Genomic DNA, 19,947 nt, shown 5'->3' on the forward strand with positions numbered 1-19,947 from the left:
CTGGGTATGTTTAGCATGGGAAAGAGGAAGCTGAGAGGAGATATCTTCAAATATCTAAAGGATAAGCCGCATGGAAGATGGAGCAAACTTGTTTCCTCCTGCTCTGGAGACCAGGGCCCGAACCAACGGCTTCCCAAGGAAGGAGATTCCAACAAAAGACCAGGAAGAAAAATATACGGTAGAAAGAGCTGTTCCATTAATTCGATTTTGAATTGATTTTAAAATGAATTGATTTTAGAATGCTGTGTTACTTTTACTGTTGTTAGCCGCTCTGAGCCCGGCTCTGGCTGGGGTGGGCGGGATATAAATAAATTATTATTGTTATTGTTATTGTTATTGTTATTGTTATTGTTATTGTTATTGTTATTGTTATTGTTATTGTTATTGTTATTGTTATTGTTATTCCAACAGTAAAATGGACTCCCCTGGAAGGTGGTGGACTCTCTTTCATTATTTTTTTTATAGATATTTATTAAAGTTTTTCATAATAGAACAAATATCACAATCAAAAAAAAAAGAAAAGAAAAAAACAGAGAAAAGAACAATCAAAAATAGCACAAACCAAAAGTAACAAAAACAACAAAAATCAGAGAAAAAATTATTCCTTGCTTACTATCTTTGTAACCCTCTTTCCTGACTTCCTCACATCTCCCTTTTCTGTGTTCCCCTTTACACAATCAAATTCAGCAATTTCCTACCCTCTTTCCAATCTTGTACCCTATTTATACATTTCAACCTATTATGCCTTTGGTTTCTTTTCCTTTCCTATTAAGCCATTTATCACATGTTCTTTGTTACTTAGTCCCTTATATCATTTGTTTAGTCACAGCATAATAGTGGTGGACTCTCTTTCACCAGTGGTTTTTAAGCAGAGATTGGATAGCCACCTGCCAGAGATTGTTTAGCTGTGAATCCTGAATTACAGGGGTTTGGACTATATACCTAACTCTTGGGTGTACCCCAGACACTTCTATGAATCCACACCCACAATCTCATTTCATTCTCCTAAAATGGCCTGCCCTCCCCAGTGCCGGATTTACGTATAAGCTAAACAAGCTATACCTTAGGGCCCCACTCTCTTGCGGGGGGGGGGGGGAATTAAAGGGGAAAAAACCTGGATGTACATTTCCAAATTATAAGATAAAAAACAAATAAAACCTACATACAGCAACAGTGTTTTGTGTTGTGTAGGCTCCTATGATGTAAGTAATGGGCCCCGCCTGCTAGCCTGCTCCCTAAAATATCACAGGTTTGCTCATTTCTGTATACAGGGTGCCTACATTCTGCATGTACTGGTTGCATGGCAACATGGGCAAATGGCTTGAGATACCTATTTGGTCCATAAATTACCATATAGCATATATTCAAGGGGGACGCGGGTGGCGCTGTGGGTTAAACCACAGAACCTAGGACTAGCTGATCAGAAGGTCGGCGGTTCGAATCCCCGTGACGGGGTGAGCTCCCGTTGCTCGGTCCCTGCTCCTGCCAACCTAGCAGTTCGAAAGAACGTCAAAGTGCAAGTAGATAAATAGGTACCACTCCGGCGGGAAGGTAAACGGCGTTTCCGTGCGCTGCTCTGGTTCGCCAGAAGCGGCTTAGTCATGCTTTGGGCCTCATCAAACCTAAATCCGGCCCTGGCCCTCCCCCATTTCTGATACCCGGTACATACTTTTTGCAGATGGGGACCTCCTGCGCGGGGCTGAGGTGGGGCCTGCCCACAGCTTCTGCGTGCAAGGAAAAGAGGCCCCCTAGGATGTAATCTCCTGCCAGGTGGAAATGGGAAGCGGGCGTGGTTATTGAGGCCGCGGCAGCCACCAAGGCATAGATGCAGGCTGCCACTAGTCCGGTGAAGCGCATGGTGGGGCACTTTTTTTATGGCACCCTCATATCGGCAGCTGTCCAGCCAGAAGATGAATGAGATGTTTCTGACCTTCCCCTTGCCACCTGCCAGAGCCTTTCGCTAGCTCCTTTGCATAGGATGCAGGTAAGGACCAGCTCATTTGCATGCATTTATGCATGGGGTGGGCCGGACGCGGGTGGCGCTGTGGTCTAAACCACAGAGCCTAGGGCTTGCTGATCAGAAGGTCGGCGGTTCGAATCCCCGCGACAGGGTGAGTTCCCGTTGCTCTGTCCCTGCTCCTGCCAACCTAGCAGTTCGAAAGCACGTCAAAGTGCAAGTAGATAAATAGGTACCACTCTGACGGGAAGGTAGACGGTGTTTCCGTGCGCTGCTCTGGTTCGCCAGAAGCGGCTTAGTCATGCTGACCACATGACCCTGAAGTTGTACGCCAGCTCCCTCGGCCAGTAAAGCGAGATGAGCGATGCAACCCCAGAGTCAGTCACGACTGGACCTAATGGTCAGGGGTCCCTTTACCTTTATGCATGGTGTGGGGAACTGTGACCTGGGCATTGGACTCAATGGCTCAAGTGAAAACATAGGCCTCAGTCATTTCGCTGCAATGTGCTGACCGCTTTATATCTTTCAGGTTTGGACAACGTGGCCCCCTGCAGCTGTTAAAGGTAAAGGTAAAGGGACCCCTGACCAATAGGTCCAGTCGTGACTGACTCTGGGGTTACGGCGCTCATCTCACTTTATTGGCTGAGGGAGCCGGTGTACAGCTTCCGGGTCATGGGGCCAGCATGACTAAGCCACTTCTGGCGAACCAGAGCAGCGCACGGAAACGCCGTTTACCTTCCCGCAGGAGCGGTACCTATTTATTTACTTGCTCTTTGACATGCTTTCAAACTGCTAGGCTGGCAGGAGCAGGGACAGAGCAACGGGAGTTCACCCCGTCACGGGGATTCGAACCACGGACCTTCTGGTCGGCAAGTCCTAGTCTCTGTGGTTTAACCCACAGTGCCACCTGCAGATGTTACTGGACTCCAATTCCCATCAGCCCCTGACAGCTTAAACAATGGTCCAGGATGATGGGTGTCAGAGTCCTTCAACAGCAGGAGGGCCAGAGTTTCCCCAGCCCTACCTTAAAAGCTAGGGGCAGTGAAGGCAAGAGATGGTCCGGTTCAGGACTTAGCTGAGATGGCGAAATGACATGTTTAACCAGAGAAAAGTCGCTGTTCACATTTTTTGACAACTGGAAGCCTCCTGTAGACTTTGGATGGAAAAGAAAAATAATGACTTTGGATTTGAAGACTGAAGATGTTTTTTGTAGAAAATTTGTTAGGTACTGAGTGAATGAAGTGAATGTTGTTTGCATGTGGCAAACAAAGAATTCAAAGTCTTACTTTCTGAATTTTATTTCTTTCTCTCTTTAACCATTCTATTTCCTTATTTCTCTTGCGCTCTTTCTTGATTCCTCTCCCCCCCCCTTTGTTTTTATTCTATTTAGATCAAAGTCTTAATGTGGACAATAAAAGGAGGGGAAGATATTCCGTATTAAGTTTTGTACTTTTCTCTATAAACACTAATAATTTTTTTAAGACTATAGAGAGCCTTTATTCTCAATAATAAAGGAGCACACAGGTGAAGAATACTTTTCTTTCTTTATTGTTTGTAAGCGGAATCTTTCTACGAGTTAAAGTTCATAATCCCTTTGGAGCTGTGCCGTATCTTCGCATTTTTGCCCTTCCGGGAGGTGCTTCTTTAAATATCAGATTCTTTGTTTTCTTCCTCTTTGTTGTCTGTACTTTGGAGGGGAGGGGGCTTAACAAATCAATAAAATTAAAAGAAAGAAAGAAATGGACTTCTGTTTATGTCAGGGGGTGGTTTATGTCAGGAGATCATAAACCAAAAAAAAAAAAAAACCCCTCAGCCCTCTTACCTCCCAGATTTGCACCATGCTAGAAAACTCCTCTTCCCCTTTTTTCATGCAAAGCTCAGGGTTCGCTCAGGCAAATAACCCTGTGCTTTGGATTTGCATAAGTAGCCTGTTTGCATTTAACCTTACAAGAACAGGCCAACTGCTCTGTCAAAGCTGTGGAGGGTTGCATTTTGAGAGCACGACAGCGATCCTGATCCGGGGACCCCGGCGTTCTTTGGAGGACGAGGGCAGGGGCAACTTTCTGTTGTTGTTGTTGTTTGTTTGTTTGTTTGTTTGTACCCTGCCCATTTGGCTGGGTTTCCTCAGCCACTCTGGGCAGCTTCCAATATTAAAAACATAATACAGCATCATAAGTAAACATTAAAAACTTCCCTAAACAGGGCTGCCTTCAGATGTCTTCTAAAAGTATGATAGTTGCTTATTTCCTTGACATCTGATGGGAGGGCATTCCACAGCGCAGGTGCCACTACCGAGAAGGCCCTCTGCCTGGTTCCCTGTAACCTCACTTCTAGCTGCAAGGGAACCACCAGAAGGCCCTCAGTGCTGGACCTCAGTGTCTGGGCTGGATGATGGGGGTGGAGATGCTCCTTCACGTATACTGGGCCAAGGCCACTTAGGCCTTTAAAGGTCAGCACCAACACTTTGAGTTGTGCTCGGAAATGTACTGGGAGCCAATGAAGGTCTTTCAGGACCAGTGGTATATGGTCTCAGTGGCCGCTCCCAGTCACCAGTCTAGCTGCTGCATTCTGGATTAATTGCAGTTTCTGAGTCACCTTCAAAGGTAGCCCCACGTAGAGTGCATTGCAGTAGTCCAAGCGGGAGACTGCCCAGATCATCCTAAGAACATAAGAAGAGTCTGCTGGATCAGGCCAATGGCCCATCTAGTCCAGCACTGTCCTCTCACAGTGGCTGCCCAGATGCCTCCCAATGGACAGTCTGCAAGCAGGATTCAAGCAGAAGACCACCCACTCTCCTGAGGTTTCCAGCAACTGGTATTCAGAAGTATCACTGCCTCCAACCCTGGACGCTAGATTTCTGCTACATCACTGCTTCTTGGCGTAACCTACCTCGAAGGGTTGTTGTGGGATGAAATGAGGGGGGAGCAGAAGCCACCTTGAGCTTCTTGGAGGAAGAAACGTGGGACAGAAATGCAAGTTCTGCAGCAGGGATTAGGAGGCAGCGATGGCCATCAACATGATTGCCTTTAAAAGAGAGGATTCATGAAGGAAAGAGCTATTTGTGGCTACAATCCTCAATTGCTATGTGTTATGGTGCATGGGAAGCGGGTGGCGCTGTGGGTTAAACCACAGAGCCTAGGACTTGCCGATCAGAAGGTCGGCGGTTCGAATCCCCGCGACAGGGTGAGCTCCCGTTGCTCGGTCCCTGCTCCTGCCAACCTAGCAGTTCGAAAGCACGTCAAAGTAGATAAATAGGTACCGCTCCAGCGGGAAGGTAAACGGCGTTTCCGTGCGCTGCTCTGGTTCGCCAGAAGCGGCTTAGTCATGCTGGCCCCATGACCCGGAAGCTGTACACTGGCTCCCTTGGCCAATAAAGCAAGATGAGCGCCGCAACCCCAGAGTCGGCCACGACTGGACCTAATGGTCAGGGGTCCCTTTACCTTACTATGGTGCATTGTCATAAAACTGTAGAGTTGGAATGGCCATCTAGCCCAGGGATTCCCCGACTGAGGTCTCCAGCTGTTATGGACTACAACTCCCATCATCCCTAGCTAGCAGGACCAGTGGTCAGGTATGATGGGAATTGTAGTCCCAAAACAGCTGAAGGCCCAAGTTTGGGAAACCCTGCTCTACAGAGACTCATCAACTGTTTTGCCCAAGACTGCAGGGCGCTTGGGCTTTCAGCAGCCTGGCGAAATAGAAGAAATAATCTAGATGATCCCCCCTCACCCGGAATCTTGCTTACAGAACATGAACACCTGATTTTCCCAGCATCCCAATTACGATTCAGTCTACTTTCCTCTGGGGGCAGGAAGGACACCTGATGAAAAGTCATGCCGAATAAGATGAGTCAGTTAGTGGATATTTCCATTTGATGTTACAGAGGGCTCAGCAATCTGGCTGGTTTGCATACATTTCCCTGCCCTGAAGTATCTGAACTCAAACCTGGAACAGATGAGTCCAAAAGCTGAAGCCAACAGACACACCTAAGACAGAAACTTCTCCCAGACATTGCCTGGTGAAAAGAATCTCGAGACGCAGGGTTTGGGGAGAGCTGCTGCCAGTCAGAGTAGGCAGTGCAGAGTTAGATGGACCAATGGCCCAGCTCAGCAAATGGGCTGTAGCTCAGTGGTAAACAGTTGTATATGTTTCAGTCTGAACCCCTAAAAAGTTGTTACCAGTCAGCACAGGCTAATTTTTATCATTTACAGGGGTACCTCGGGTTACGAACTTAATTCGTTCCGGAGGTCCGTTCTTAACCTGAAACCGTTCTTAATCCGAGGTACCACTTTAGCTAATGGAGCCTCCCGCTGCCACAGCCGTGCCGCCGCGGCACAATTTCTGTTCTCATCCTGGGGCAAAGTTCCTAACCCGAGGTACTACTTCCGGGTTAGCAGAGTTTGTAACCCAAGGTGTTTGTAACCTGAGGTACCACTGTAGTATTATTATTATTATTATTATTATTATTATTATTATTATTATTTGCATTTAGTCTTGTTTTGTTTCATGAAAAGTAAACTCAAAGCACCTTGCTACACATCTTCGCAACTGAGTAGTTACCAACTGGATTTCCAGGACACAAACTGGACTAGAACCTTAGGGTCCTGCGGCAGAGCGTGCCCAAGCATTACCCAAGGTAATGCTGCTGTTGCAATTTATGGGAAATGAATTTTAAGCATAAGGGATGTGCGCCTTGTCTGAAGATGAAGAGGCCTATTTACACCGTTAATTGACGGGATGCCTGTAGAATTCATTAAGTGGTTCCGGTTGCGTTTTTGAGACTTTAGTGGAACAAAATGGTGTCCCAGTGGCAGGATCACGGCACGTGGGGCCTCTATTTCCCAAGCAAATGCGTTTAGCTCACCTCAGCAGCTGCTGATGTCACACAAGAGTCCACAAAGTCACACAGCATTTTGTATTGTTGCAGGAACCCCCCCCCCAATCATTCAGTTTGTACAAACACGACACACACACACACACAACATACGTGACGTTTCTGTTATAAATTCATAGTAAATCAAACATACATCGGATTTACACCGGTCCACTTTTATTTTGCTCCATGAAGGAAGGACTATCAAAGGGGGGTGGTTTGATACAGGATGGCCATAATCCCTTAACCATACCAGCACATACACAGGAGCCCTACCCAGTTGACATGACAACCTTGATGGTCCCAGACAGAAGACCCTCCAGGTCACAAAGGACTTGTATATGGGAGTGGAACATGGACTGGAACAAAGGACAATGATCAGATCTTCCCTCTGGGGGCAGGAAACTGCCAACTCCCCTTGTCCTCTGGAAATGACTCATGGGGAGGGGGAGAGGAGGAACCAGCCAGGTGACAAGATACTCAGGTTACCTCCACAACTTCTCCCTCAACCCCTCCTTTTTGTGATGTAGTTGTGATGTAGTCTTAGGGGTATAGTTTGGGGGATTAGTAACTAATAAAAGTTGGGGTCTTCTTTTGTTCTGGACTTCCATTTTGCTTCATCTTGTTGCGGGTGGGAGTCCTGTCACGACAGTATTCAATAAAGGCCAAGCCTACAGGCTGCTGTTTTGCTCCAAGTTATCCTGGTTGGTGTCTTTGTTTTTGTCCAAGGGAGCCCTCAGATTTTTCTGTTAACAGTATGACTCGTGGTCTCATTCAACCCAACGCTAAAAGGTTTTTACCCACAGATTTCCACTTGTGGGATCCCCAAGAGCTGGAAAGTTGCCTCTAACCCCCTGAGCAAACTCAAGTGTGTGCATGTCACATGAATTGAAATCCTCAGGCCCAATGGCAAGATGTGGCCCTCCAGACTCTGTATCTGGCCCTCAGGATCTCAAACCACAAAGCCTCCCATCAGGCAACTCAGCAGTGCCCTAAGCCTCCCCACCCCTTCCCTAAGTAAAAGTATTTTAATGAGCCAAGTCCGAAAACGCATGAAATCTTAATTGGATTTACTAAGCTCTCTTTGTTCCAAAGGCACATAAAAATATACACCTGATTACATTATTATTAACACTGAATTTAACAGCCGCGTTGAGCTGTTAAACATATTGCATGTTAGCTGCCCACAAACCAATCATTCCATTTTAACTTTCCCCTCCAAAGAATCCTTCTTTTATTTTATTTGGAAAGTTGATGCCGGAATCTGGATAAAAATATCAGGGCTGCAAAAATAGGCATCCTTAAAAAAAAAATAAAAACCACCTTTGCCTTGCCCCACTTCAGCGATCAAATCTACAGCAGGTGAGGTTTATAAAGAAAGAGGCATTGTTGTCCAAATAATATTGGCCAATGGGAACTTTGGTTTTGGAGATTCTATCCAAAAAAACCACAAAACCCCACAGGGGTTGGAAGGAACAGGTCACACAGTTCAGCAAGTTTGCAATGCTCGCTGCTGATATGATCCATGCTCAGTCTGAAAGCCGGAGGTCTTTTGGGGGATGCAACCCTCTTTTTCCAACCCACAACTCTGAGCGCAAAGGCTGCAGGGTCAGCTCAGACAAGCAAATGTCCCTATGAGCCAACCTTTTAACGAAGCTGCGCTTGGCAGAGAAACCGTATTCCTCTGCCCGTGTGTGAGCAGGGCATGGTTTAAGGTGGAAAAACAGAATGATGCAAACTTTTTAGAGACTCGGATCAAGAGGGCTTAGCTCAGCATATCTGGAATCCTACCAAGGTTTAAAATGTGTTGAAATTAAGAGAGCTTTTTAAAGATTAAAATAATATTAATAATTAAAGGTTATTCCAAAGGCTAACATTGCACTGAGCCTCAATGTTTCCTCCAAAACAGGAAATAAGGTTCCCCAAGGAATTTGGGGAGGGAGTTCCTAAATACACCTGTGCATTATGAGAGATTGCCACTACTTTAACAGATCCACAGTGCGGTGGGTCGGTAACCCAACTGCGGCTCCAAGATAAAGGCACCGTCGAGAGCTGCATCACTGCATGTACGGATACTTCCAGTCCCCCAGGGGTGCGTGGGTTTCTTTGACAGCTTGGGGGGACGTCCAGCGCAGGATGTAGTGGGGGCTCCCGGGCTTGTCGTTCGTTCCTGTTTCCAAAGGGGGGAAATGCAAACGGCAATCTGAGAACAACGATTTCCTTTTTTTTTTTTCAAAACGCAAAACAAACAAAGCAAGCTGCTAGACCTCATTGCGCCTCCGGCTACTTATTTCACGTTAGGGATTTTCTAGTGCTAACACTGTTTTCTTCTTCTTTCACCTGCCTTTTCATTGGTCTTTACCTCTTTGCATTTTTAACTTTTTCTATGGTTTTCTTGCATGGTTCTGTTTTTATTGCTGTAAACCGCTATGACATGCATTTTTGAAATGCTATTTTTTTAAAAAAAAACAACCACAAGATATTCAATAAATAAATCTTGGGATTTGGAAGTATGCACTATTACAAAGAAATGTAATATTACATTTCCTCTCGGCACTCCCTGTTAATTGCTTTTGGGCAGCCAACATGGTATAGAGCAGGGATGTCCAACAGGTCGATCGCAATCTACTGGTAGATCCCTTCAAGGCCTTGGTAGATTACTGTTTGATCTCTGGCTGCCTTTCCTCAGCATCGTTGAAACTGACTCCTTCCCTGCCCTCCATTGTTGTCTGATCAGTGGAAGAGAAGACAGAGCTTTCCCTCTGTGGCTGTTATCACTCAAAGCGATATTATTGTGAGTGACTTTTCCCCTTTGACCCTTGCCTCTAACACCCCTCAAAAACGGAAAAAGCTCCCTAAGAAAAGTTCAACAACTTTGACCTGAACCCCCCAAAAGCAGGGGTAGATCATTGCCAGATTTTAATTCTGAAAGTAAATCGCAGTCTCTCGGGAGTTGGCCACTCCTAGTGTAGTGTGTCAGACCTGGGAGGGACCAGGGTTCAAATCACCCCATTTGGCCACACAAAGGGCCCCCCCCCAGGAGAACTTAGGGACAGCAGCTGTCCCTCAGCCTAGCCTACCCCACAGGGTCGTTGTGAGGATAAAATGAGGGGGAGCACTAGACATGCCACTTTGAGCTCATAGGAAAGATGATCGTAGAATTGCAAGGGATTCCAAAGGCTCACCTAGGCCAATTCCATGACAGATAGCCATCCAACCTCTGCTTAAATTCTATTATTATTATTATTATTATTATTATTATTATTATTAATAATAATAATAATACCCTGCCCATCTGGCTGGGTTTCCCCAGCCACCCTGAGCGGCTTCCAACAGAGTATTAAAATACAATAACCTATTAAACATTAAAAGCTTCCCTAAACAGGGCTGCCTTCAGACGTCTTCTAAAAGTCTGGTAGTTATTCTTCTCTTTGACATCTGGTGGGAGGGCGTTCCACAGGGCGGGCGCCACTACCGAGAAGGCCCTCTGCCTGGTTCCCTGTAACTTGGCTTCTCACAGCGAGGGAACCACCAGAAGGCCCTCGGCGCTGGACCTCAGTGTCCGGGCAGAACGATGGGGGTGGAGGCGCTCCTTCAGGTATACTGGGCTGAGGCCGTTTAGGGCTTTAAAGGTGACTAAAACAGAGGAGGCAGGCAGAAGGTGCTGTGCTGCCCCACCCAGTGCAAAACCCCACCCAACTTTCGCTCTCGCACACCTGAGGCCCGGGATCCGCCGAACGGCTGCTGCGCCACGACGGAGCCAGTTGACTTGTCGTTGATGTAGAAGTTGCCAGCTGCGTTCCTCAGGACCTTTGACGCTTCGTCAATGACGGCTCTGTAAGAGACATAGAACCGGGGGGGGGGGGGAATCATGTTAAGACACCACAAGGCCACACCTGTGCAGCAAGTCACACAGACAACCCAGAAGACGAGGGATGGAATCCCTTGGGGAGGGGGATGGAATCCCTTGGGGAGGGGACAGACAGTGCCTCTCTCAGCCTAACCTACCTCGCAGGGTCGTTGTGGAGATGAAACGAGGAGCACGGACAGAACCATGCACACCGCACTGAGCTCTTCGGAGGGGAAATAGTGGGGTACCAACCCAATGAAATAATAAACGTGGGTCCTTGTCTTGGAAAGACGGCCCAGAATCAAAACCCATACCTATCTAAAATTAGTTCCTCATCTCTTGACTTGCTGGCACCACCTGATTTGTACTATGCTGGCAAAAGTGGTCAGGATGAGACCCTGTGGGGGGGGTGGACTCCAGTGCTTACTTATCTTGGGCAAACACTGCCCCCGTGAGGCCATACGGAGACGTGTTGTCAATCAGCTGAAGGATGTCTTTGTACTGACTCTCCGGGTAAACATACACCGTCAGGATGGGCCCGAAAATTTCCTGAATGTGGGGCGAGAGGGAGGAGATAGGGGGCAAAAGATAAGAGACAAGAGATTCATCTCTGAGAACAGCACTGGTGTGAGTGTCTAAGCCTCTGCAGATCCTCAGGATCGGTCCCAAACCTTCCACATTCAGCTTAGATAACACCTAGAGTCGAACTTAGCTGGATGCCACATAATGGGTCTACTCTGTGTAGGACCCCAACTCCCAGCAATATCCCAGACCACTGGCCAAGCTTGACTAAAGCTGATGGGAGCTGGAGCCCCAACAACACAAAGAGAGTTGCAAGTTCCCAATCCCTGAACCAGGCTGTCACTTTGCCTTTACTGCCCCTAGATGCCTCCATCGCTTGCCTTCACTGCCCTCCGGCTCCCTCCATCACATCATATAGTGCAGAGATGGGCGACCTATTCATCTCTGGATCCTGCTGGACTACAGCTCCCATCATCCCTGACCACTGTCCCAACTGGATGAAGCTGATGGGACCTGGAGTCCAACAATCTCTGTTTTCCCCCCCAGAGTAGAACGTGAGATCCAACATAAAATGTTTCTGCCTCCAGTCTTAACAGATCAAAGCCTTTTTCCTTTCTAAGGTAAAGGGACCCCTGACTGTTAGGTCCAGTCGCGGACAACTCTGGGGTTGCAGCGCTCATCTCGCTTTACTGGCCGAGGGAGCCGGCATACAGCTTCCGGATCATGTGGCCAACATGACTAAGCCATTTCTGGCGAACCAGAGCAGCGCACGGAAACACCGTTTACCTTCCCGCTGGAGCGGTACCTATTTATCTACTTGCACTTTGACGTGCTTTTGAACTGCTAGGTTGGCAGGAGCAGGGACCGAGCAACGGGAGCTCACCCCGTCGCAGGGATTCGAACTGCCAACCTTCTGATCAGCAAGCCCTAGGCTCTGTGGTTTAACCCACAGTGCCACCCGCGTCCCTTTTCCTTTCTAGAGTAGGGTAAATGCCTTCATCCATGGTACCCACCTTGGAAGCTGTGTTTGTGGGGGGGACACAAATACTTTTGGCAATTTTTGCTTTAGCAACCAGCTGGATCAGGCCCATGCCTCATCTAGTCCAGCGTCCTGTTCTCTCAGTGGCCAGCCTGATGAAACCCACAAGCGAGACCTGAACCCAATCCCCAATCCCTTCTTGCAATTTCCAGCAACCAGTATTCAGGAACATTGCTGCTTCTGACTGTGGAGGCAGAGCACAGCCATAAATAAATAATAAATAATAAAATTTTATTATTATTATTTGATTTGAACTGATTTTATAATGAAATGATTTTAGAATGTTGTATTATTTTATTGTTGTTAGCCACAGCTTCGGCTGGGGAGGGCGGGATATAAATAAAATTTTATTATTTATTATTTATTATACACAGACCCCAAATTTTTCCAACCCCCTTCAAAAGCCATCCAAGTTGGATCTTGTAGCCTGGAAACGATGCCTTATGAGGAACGGCTAAGGGAGCTGGGCATGTTTAGCCTGGAGAAGAGGAGGTTAAGGGGTGATATGATAGCCATGTTCAAATATATAAAAGGATGTCACATAGAGGAGGGAGAAAGGTTGTTTTCTGCTGCTCCAGAGAAGCGGACACGGAGCAATGGCTCCAAACTACAAGAAAGAAGATTCCACCTAAACATTAGGAAGAACTTCCTGACAGTAAGAGCTGTTCGACAGTGGAATTCGCTGCCAAGGAGTGTGGTGGAGTCTCCTTCTTTGGAGGTCTTTAAGCAGAGGCTTGACAACCATATGTCAGGAGTGCTCTGATGGTGTTTCCTGCTTGGCAGGGGGTTGGACTCGATGGCCCTTGTGGTCTCTTCCAACTCTATGATTCTATGATTCTATGATTCTGTTCTATGACTTCCTAGCTACACCTGGCCTCGCTTTCCAGCTTCACACGAAATGTATATGTGAGCCACAGAGAACGGTCAACGTTGCCCTGGCAAGAAACGCCGCCCCCTTCGAAGACTCACCTCTTGCATGATGGGGTCTTTCGGGTCCTTCGTCTCAATAATACACGGCTGGACAAAATACCCAACCTTATCGTCGCACCCGCCTCCGGCCAGGATGCTTAGGTTTGATGACGTCTTGGCGTGGCCGAGCCACTTCTTGATACGCTCAAAAGACTGGAAGAGAAGAATGACATAAGAACATAAAGAGAACCTTACAGATCAGGCAGGCCAACGACCCATCAAGTCCACCATCTCACAGTGGCAGAACAGGAAACCAGCAAGCAAGGATCTGCTCACAAGAGCCCTCTTCCCCTTTCCACTGTTTCCAGAAACTAGCATTCAGAAGCATGGCTGCCTGTGGCTAACAGCCATCAATAGTCTCCTCCTCCTCCTCCATGAATTTGTCCAATCATCTTTTTAAGCCACAAAAGCTGGTGGCCATCACGGCCTCCTGTGGCAGGGAGTTCCGTAGTTTAACGATGTGCTGCATAAAGAAGTTCTTTTATCCGTCCTGAATTACCATATCCCACGTTCAGCTTCATCGGATGCCTACGAGTTCTAGTGTTATTTTGAGAGGGAGAAAAAAAACCTTTCTCTATCCACTTTCTCCGTGCCACCCATAAATTTATAAGCTTCTATTGGGTCGCCTCTTACTTACAATTTCTCTAAACCAGTGTTTTCCAAACTTGGGCCTCCAGCTGTTTTTGTTTTGGACTACAACTCCCATCATCCCCATTTAGCAGGACCAGCGGTCATGGATGATGGGAATTGTGGTCCAAAACAAACAGCCGGAGACCCAAGTTTAGGAAAACACTGCTCTAAACTAAAAAGTCCCAAACACTGCAACCTTCCTTCATAGGGGAGTCGCTACACACACACACACACACACACACACACACACACAGCCTTTGATCATTTTGCTTGTCCTTTTCTGAATCTTTTCCAACTCTATAATATCCCTTTTGAAGGGAGGCAACCAGAACGAGACACAGTATTCCAGATGCAATCGCACCACGGGTTTGTATAATGGCATTACGGCACGGGCAGTTTCCATTTCCATCCTCACCCTACAAAATTGGGGTGCGGCCACCAGAATGGGGGGTTTATGAAGGAAGGCCCAAGTCCAGCAGGTACCCAGATCGCATTCACACAACCGCCTGCATTTGGGTGATCGATACAAGCACCCCGACAGCACTCTACTGTGTCGACTTCAGAGTTGTTCTCCGCTGGAAATTGAGCATCACCGTATAGAGCCCTTAACAGCTTGGGACTCGTTTGCTTGCAGGGTCGCCTTAACAGACACCCACTCGACTGCCAAATTCTGCAAAACTGCCACTGTTACAGTTGCCTGTTGTAAACTAGGCAAAGGATCTTTTCCATGAAGGCCGCACCTACACTTTGGAACTCCCCGCCTCTTGAAATCCAGAACGTGCCAAAACTCATGGCACCCACCAGAAACATTTTTTTTGCCTAGCCACACGTACTTCAGCTGACTGCCAGTCTTAATTCTTTCGGAAGTTTTCGGATATGTTTGTTTCCATAAAGCGCTCAGAGGTTATACAGTGGTACCTCTGGTTGAGAACTTAATTCGTTCTGGAGGTCCGTTCTCAACCTGAAACTGTTCTCAACCTGAGGTACCACTTTAGCTAATGGGGCCTCCCGCTGCCGCTGCACCGCCGGAGCATGATTTCTGTTCTCATCCTGAAGCAAAGTTCTTAACCTGAGGTAAAATTTATGGGTTAGCGGAGTCTGTAACCTGAAGCGCATGTAACCTGAAGCGTACGTAACCCAAGGCACCACTGTAATGCCCCCAAGCGGTGGCTCCACTTGGGGGTGGGTTGAGCTAGATGGAAGGGACGGTGGCCACCCCTGACCTTCTTAAGAGGGCCAAGCAAAGGAAAGAAGAGGAGGATTCTGGGAAACAAGAAACTTGCCCCAAAGATAGATCCCTGTGGTCAGTGACGCCTATTCCCAACCCCTTTGGGTGTGACGAGAGATTAGCCCGATTCAACAGGAGAAGCAAAGGACTTCAAAGGGAAAGTCTTCGGCTACGGGAAGGGGGAAATGTGCCTAGACTGAGCGAAGCAGGGGAACGTGAGGGCGGGGAGCGAAGAGGAGGAGGAGGAGGAGGCGATGGCAGCGGTGGGGTTATCATTATTGACAGATGCCTGCTGCTAAGCTGTGAAAATACGTCTTTAAAGAAAGCATTTGCCGGCTCAGCCGTAATCTCGGCAGGGATTCGCTCAGCAGAAAAGGCAGGAATGGAGGAAGCTCAGCTCCTGGGAGGTGGAGATAGCAGAGCGAGAGGGGGGCGAGGAAGGAACTGAGGTGGGGGTAACACCATGCAGGACCCAGAGACTGGGGAGGAGGGTGGGACAGGGAGCCATGGAAAGTGGGACAGGGAAGGGCAGGTGGCTGTGGGATCGCTGGCTGTGGGTCCAAGAAGGATGGGGAGGCCAGATCTATATCCCTAGGTGGAAGGAGGAAACGGGTTTGCTAATTTGGGCCTTTTTTTGTTCCTTTCTATCCCACCTTTTTCTCCCGAGGAGCTCAAGGCAACTGACATCGTTCTCCTCCTCTAATCCCCACAACAAACCTGTGAGGTAGTTTAGGCTGCCCCGAGGCCACCAAACGAGTTTCATGGCAAAGTGGGGTGGGGGTGAATTCGAACCCTGGTCTCTGGGGTTCTAGCCCAACGCCATAACCACTACATCACACTGCCTGCAGTGCAAGTGATGCACTCCGGAGTTTCATTGAGGATTATCCTGAGAGACGTTTTCCACCAAGTTTTCCAGGACTAAGCAGCAACCTGCACTGCAGAAGGGCAAAAATCTGCCATAGCCATGAACGTCTTTTGAACCCCTGTCTGGACAGGGATAGACTAACTTCTGTAGTCTATGCTCTGGTAATCTCTAGGTTGCTGTTGTTGTTTAGTCGTTTAGTCGTGTCCGACTCTTCGTGACCCCATGGACCAGAGCACGCCAGGCACTCCTGTCTTCCACTGCCTCTTGCAGCTTGGTCAAACTCATGCTGGTAGCTTCGAGAACACTGTCCAACCATCGTCCCCTTCTCCTTGTGCCCTCCATCTTTCCCAACATCAGGGTCTTTTCCAGGGAGTTTTCTCTTCTCATGAGGTGGCCAAAGTATTGGAGCCTCAGCTTCACGATCTGTCCTTCCAGTGAGCAGCCGGGGCTGATTTCCTTCAGAATGGATAGGTTTGATCTTCTTGCAGTCCATGGGACTCTCAAGAGTCTCCTCTAGCACCATAATTCAAAAGCATCAATTCTTCGGCGATCAGCCTTCTTTGTGGTCCAGCTCTCTCTTCCATGCATCACTACTGGGGAAACCATAGCTTTAACTATATGGACCTTTGTCGGCAAGGTGATGTCTCTGCTTTTTAAGATGCTGTCTAGGTTTGTCATTGCTTTTCTCCCAAGAAGCAGGCATCTTTTAATTTCATCATTGCCCCTTCATGGATCACTGCCTTGCCGTGGCGAAGGAGCTTGAATAACTCAGAGAAGCTATGAGCTATGCCGTGCAGGGCCACCCAAGATGGACAGGTCATAGTGGAGAGTTTTGACCAAACATGATCCACCTGGAGCAGGAACTGGCAAGCCACTCCAGTATCCCTGCCAAGAAAACTCCATGGACAAAGACCTCTAGGTTAGATTACTGCAATTGCGTCTGAGGATAGTTCGGAGGCTTCAAGCTGGTCCAGAATTTGGTGGCCAGGTTGCTCACTGGAGCAAGATGGCATGATCCTGGCCTGACTGTGCTGCTTGCCAATTTGTTTCTGGGCCCAATTCGAAGTGCTGCTTTCAATGTATAAAGCCTTAAACGGCTCAGGACCGCAATACCACAAGGACAGACTCTCCCCATAAAAGCGATCTGGACCCTGGTCCCTTCTTCATGTGCCTCTTCTGTGAGAAGTCCGGAGGGTGGCAAGACAAGAACGGGGCCTTTTCCGCACTGGCTCCCCGTCTGTGGAATGCTCACCCCAGGGAGGCTCACCTGGCACCTTCATTATACACCTTTAGGCACCAGGCAAAAACATTCCTCTTCAACCAGGCCTTCCACCTCTATCTGTGGCTTCTGAGAAGTGGGTGAGATGCATTTCCCCATCCCCACCTTGATTTTAATGCATCTATGTTGCAGGGGTGTAGTTGTAAGTTGCTCTGGGTTGCCTTGGGCAAGATAAAGCAACTAGCCAAGTTAATTAGTGAATAAATGGGGGTCTCAGGGGCTGATTTGAGGTCCTCGAAGCCTCTTTGTCCAGCCCCTAGGACTCTCGCCAGGCCACACCCCCTCCTCTGAGGCCACACCCCTCACTGCCCCTGCTTTGCACCCCACTTCCCTGGCTGGGAAATGCTTCCCTTGAACTCTGAAAATGCCTCTTCCTTCCTTGGATGGGGGCATAGAGAAGGACATGCGACTGTTTTATTAAAGTACCCAGTGCCGGATTTACGTATAAGCTAAACAAGCTATAGCTTAGGGCCCCACTCTCTTGGGGGGCCCCCAAAAAAATTAAAGGGGGGAAAAACTGGATGTACATTTCCAAAATATAAGATAAAAAATCAAGTAATATAAAACCTATATACAGCAACAGTAGTGTAGGTCCATCAATTACCATATAGCATATATTCAACACAAAAACCAGTAATAATTTGTTGTTGACAGCGGGACATATAAAAGGCCCCATTAGCTTCAGTAGCTTAGGGCCTCACCAAACCTAAATCCGGCCCTGAAAGTACCCTACTGCGCAAAGGCAAAATTTACCTTTGTTGCCCGTCCCACTTTTGCCTCTGCCCCCATCTACCATGACACGTGGCCCCTGAAAGCCTGCCTAGAAGTGAATGTGACCCTCGGTCTGCAAAAGACTTGGCAACTACTGGCCAAAGAATAAGGAGTGTGCACATGTGTTGTTGTTGTTGTTGTTGCTGCTGCTGCTACTAAATTTGTTTCATCCAAATCTTTCTCAAAAAAAGCCCTGGGGTGGCGGCTACCAGCAGCTAACACACAAAATGGATTTTACAGAAACCATAATCTAGAATCCGTTATGATCCTCAAAAAAACCAAGAATCCCAGCTTGGCCATACAATTCTCCATTAGTGATGGCGGTTGGCGGCCACTGGGCCCAGTAGGGCAGAAGGCAGGGAGCCAAACAGCAGGTGGCGCTAGAGCAAAGGACAGGCAGGGCCAACCCCTGGTCTGGTTGCAATACAAAAGCCAGGCAGGGAATCACTAGCTTAGGGCAGAGTCTACTGGGCCAGTGAGATCAACCCTACAGCATCCCAAAAGCCTGCAAGGATAAATGAACAAAACCAGCGTAGGGGGCAGTCAGAGGTGCACAGGGACGGAATTTCCATAGAGAAATCCTGATTTCACTGTACAGAATTACTGGAGCGACCGGAAAAGAGATACAAATGAAGCACGTTACCTTGTGGTCGATGACAGCAGAGAAGAACGTCTCAAAATCTGTTGGCTGGGGAGAAAAGGAAACGAGGAAGAAAAATGTAAGATGCCACTTGGTTTCCGTTCTGCCCATCTCCCACCAAAGCGAGGGCTGCATTCATGTCTTACATTGAAAGTACTGTGATACCATTTTAACACCACTTTGGCTTCCTCTGAAGGATTCTGGGAACTGTAGTTTATTAAAGGTGCTGAAGGTTGTCTGAGATCCCTCTTCCCCTCCCGAGTTATTCCCTGGGAAGAGGGAATGATTGCTAAACTGCTTTGGAAATTGTAGCTCTGGGAGGGGAATGGGGGAACTGCGTCACAAATCTCAGCAGCCTTAACAAACTACAGTTCCCAGAATCCTTCAGGGGAAGCCATGAATGTTTAAAGTGACATGATAAAGGTAAAGGTAAAGGGACCCCTGACCATTAGGTCCAGTCGCGCTACAGTTCCGAGTCCCACTAAAAACCATTAATCTCGCTATCTGCAATGGCCGAAACTAATGTAATTAATTGCCAAATGAAGTTCAGTGTCTTTAGGTACAGAAGCTACTATCATCAATGCTTTCCCCAAAGAATTCAGGGAGCTGTAGTCTGTTACGGGTGGTGAGAGTTATTCTTCCCCACACAGAGCTACAATTCCCAGATCTCCCCGGGAAAAAGGACGGATTGTTAAGGCACTCTGTGAATGTGCTCAATGAAGAAACGAATCACAGAGCACGAGATTTGGATGGCGAAGGGATCTAGGTTCAACCCTCGCCATCTATGGCTGGAAGGGGAGCCAGCGCATGTTTTGGGAACCCCTCCTGTTTTTGTGACTGCGACCGCTTGCAATATTGTGCTCTGACGTTGCAATCCGCCCTGCGGCCTTGACCCAGGCCAACGGCCCAAGTAGCCCAACACTGCAGTGCCCAGTAGCCCAGCTACCCCAAAGGGGGAACCTGCAAGTGGGATATAGGAGCAAGGGCCCTCTCTCTCCTCCTGTGTTTTCCAGAAACTGGGACTCGGAAGCATCTCAGCCTCTGACTGTGGAGCCAGAGAACTGCCACCATGGCTAGTAAGGTAAAGGGACCCCTGACCATTAGGTCCAGTCGTGGCCGACTCTGGGGTTGCGGCGCTCATCTCGCTTTATTGGCCAAGGGAGCCGGCGTACAGCTTCCGGGTCATGTGACCAGCATGACTAAGCCGCTTCTGGCGAACCAGAGCAGTGCACAGAAACGCGGTTTACCTTCCCACCAGAGTGGTACCTATTTATCTACTTGCACTTTGACGTGCTTTTGAACTGCTAGGTTGGCAGGAGCAGGG

At 48.0% G+C, this 19,947-nt stretch overlaps 1 protein-coding gene across 1 annotated transcript in view; it reads right to left on the reverse strand.

The window, feature by feature from the left end:
* Window positions 1-7,885: 7,885 nt before the first annotated feature.
* The window catches only part of ALDH4A1 (aldehyde dehydrogenase 4 family member A1), a 28,107-nt gene continuing 16,045 nt past the window's right edge, over window positions 7,886-19,947 (reverse strand). Inside the window, exons 11-15 of the mRNA XM_079987032.1 lie at window positions 18,627-18,671; window positions 13,211-13,363; window positions 11,108-11,229; window positions 10,547-10,665; window positions 7,886-9,000 (exon numbers count right to left, since the gene is read on the reverse strand). Coding sequence (XP_079843158.1) covers window positions 8,888-9,000; window positions 10,547-10,665; window positions 11,108-11,229; window positions 13,211-13,363; window positions 18,627-18,671 — 552 coding nt within the window. The 3' untranslated portion in view covers window positions 7,886-8,887. The remainder of the gene's footprint in view (window positions 9,001-10,546; window positions 10,666-11,107; window positions 11,230-13,210; window positions 13,364-18,626; window positions 18,672-19,947) is intronic.

The sequence above is a fragment of the Podarcis cretensis genome (genome assembly GCF_951804945.1).
Source record: "Podarcis cretensis genome assembly, chromosome: 8".
Lineage (NCBI taxonomy): Eukaryota > Metazoa > Chordata > Lepidosauria > Squamata > Lacertidae > Podarcis > Podarcis cretensis.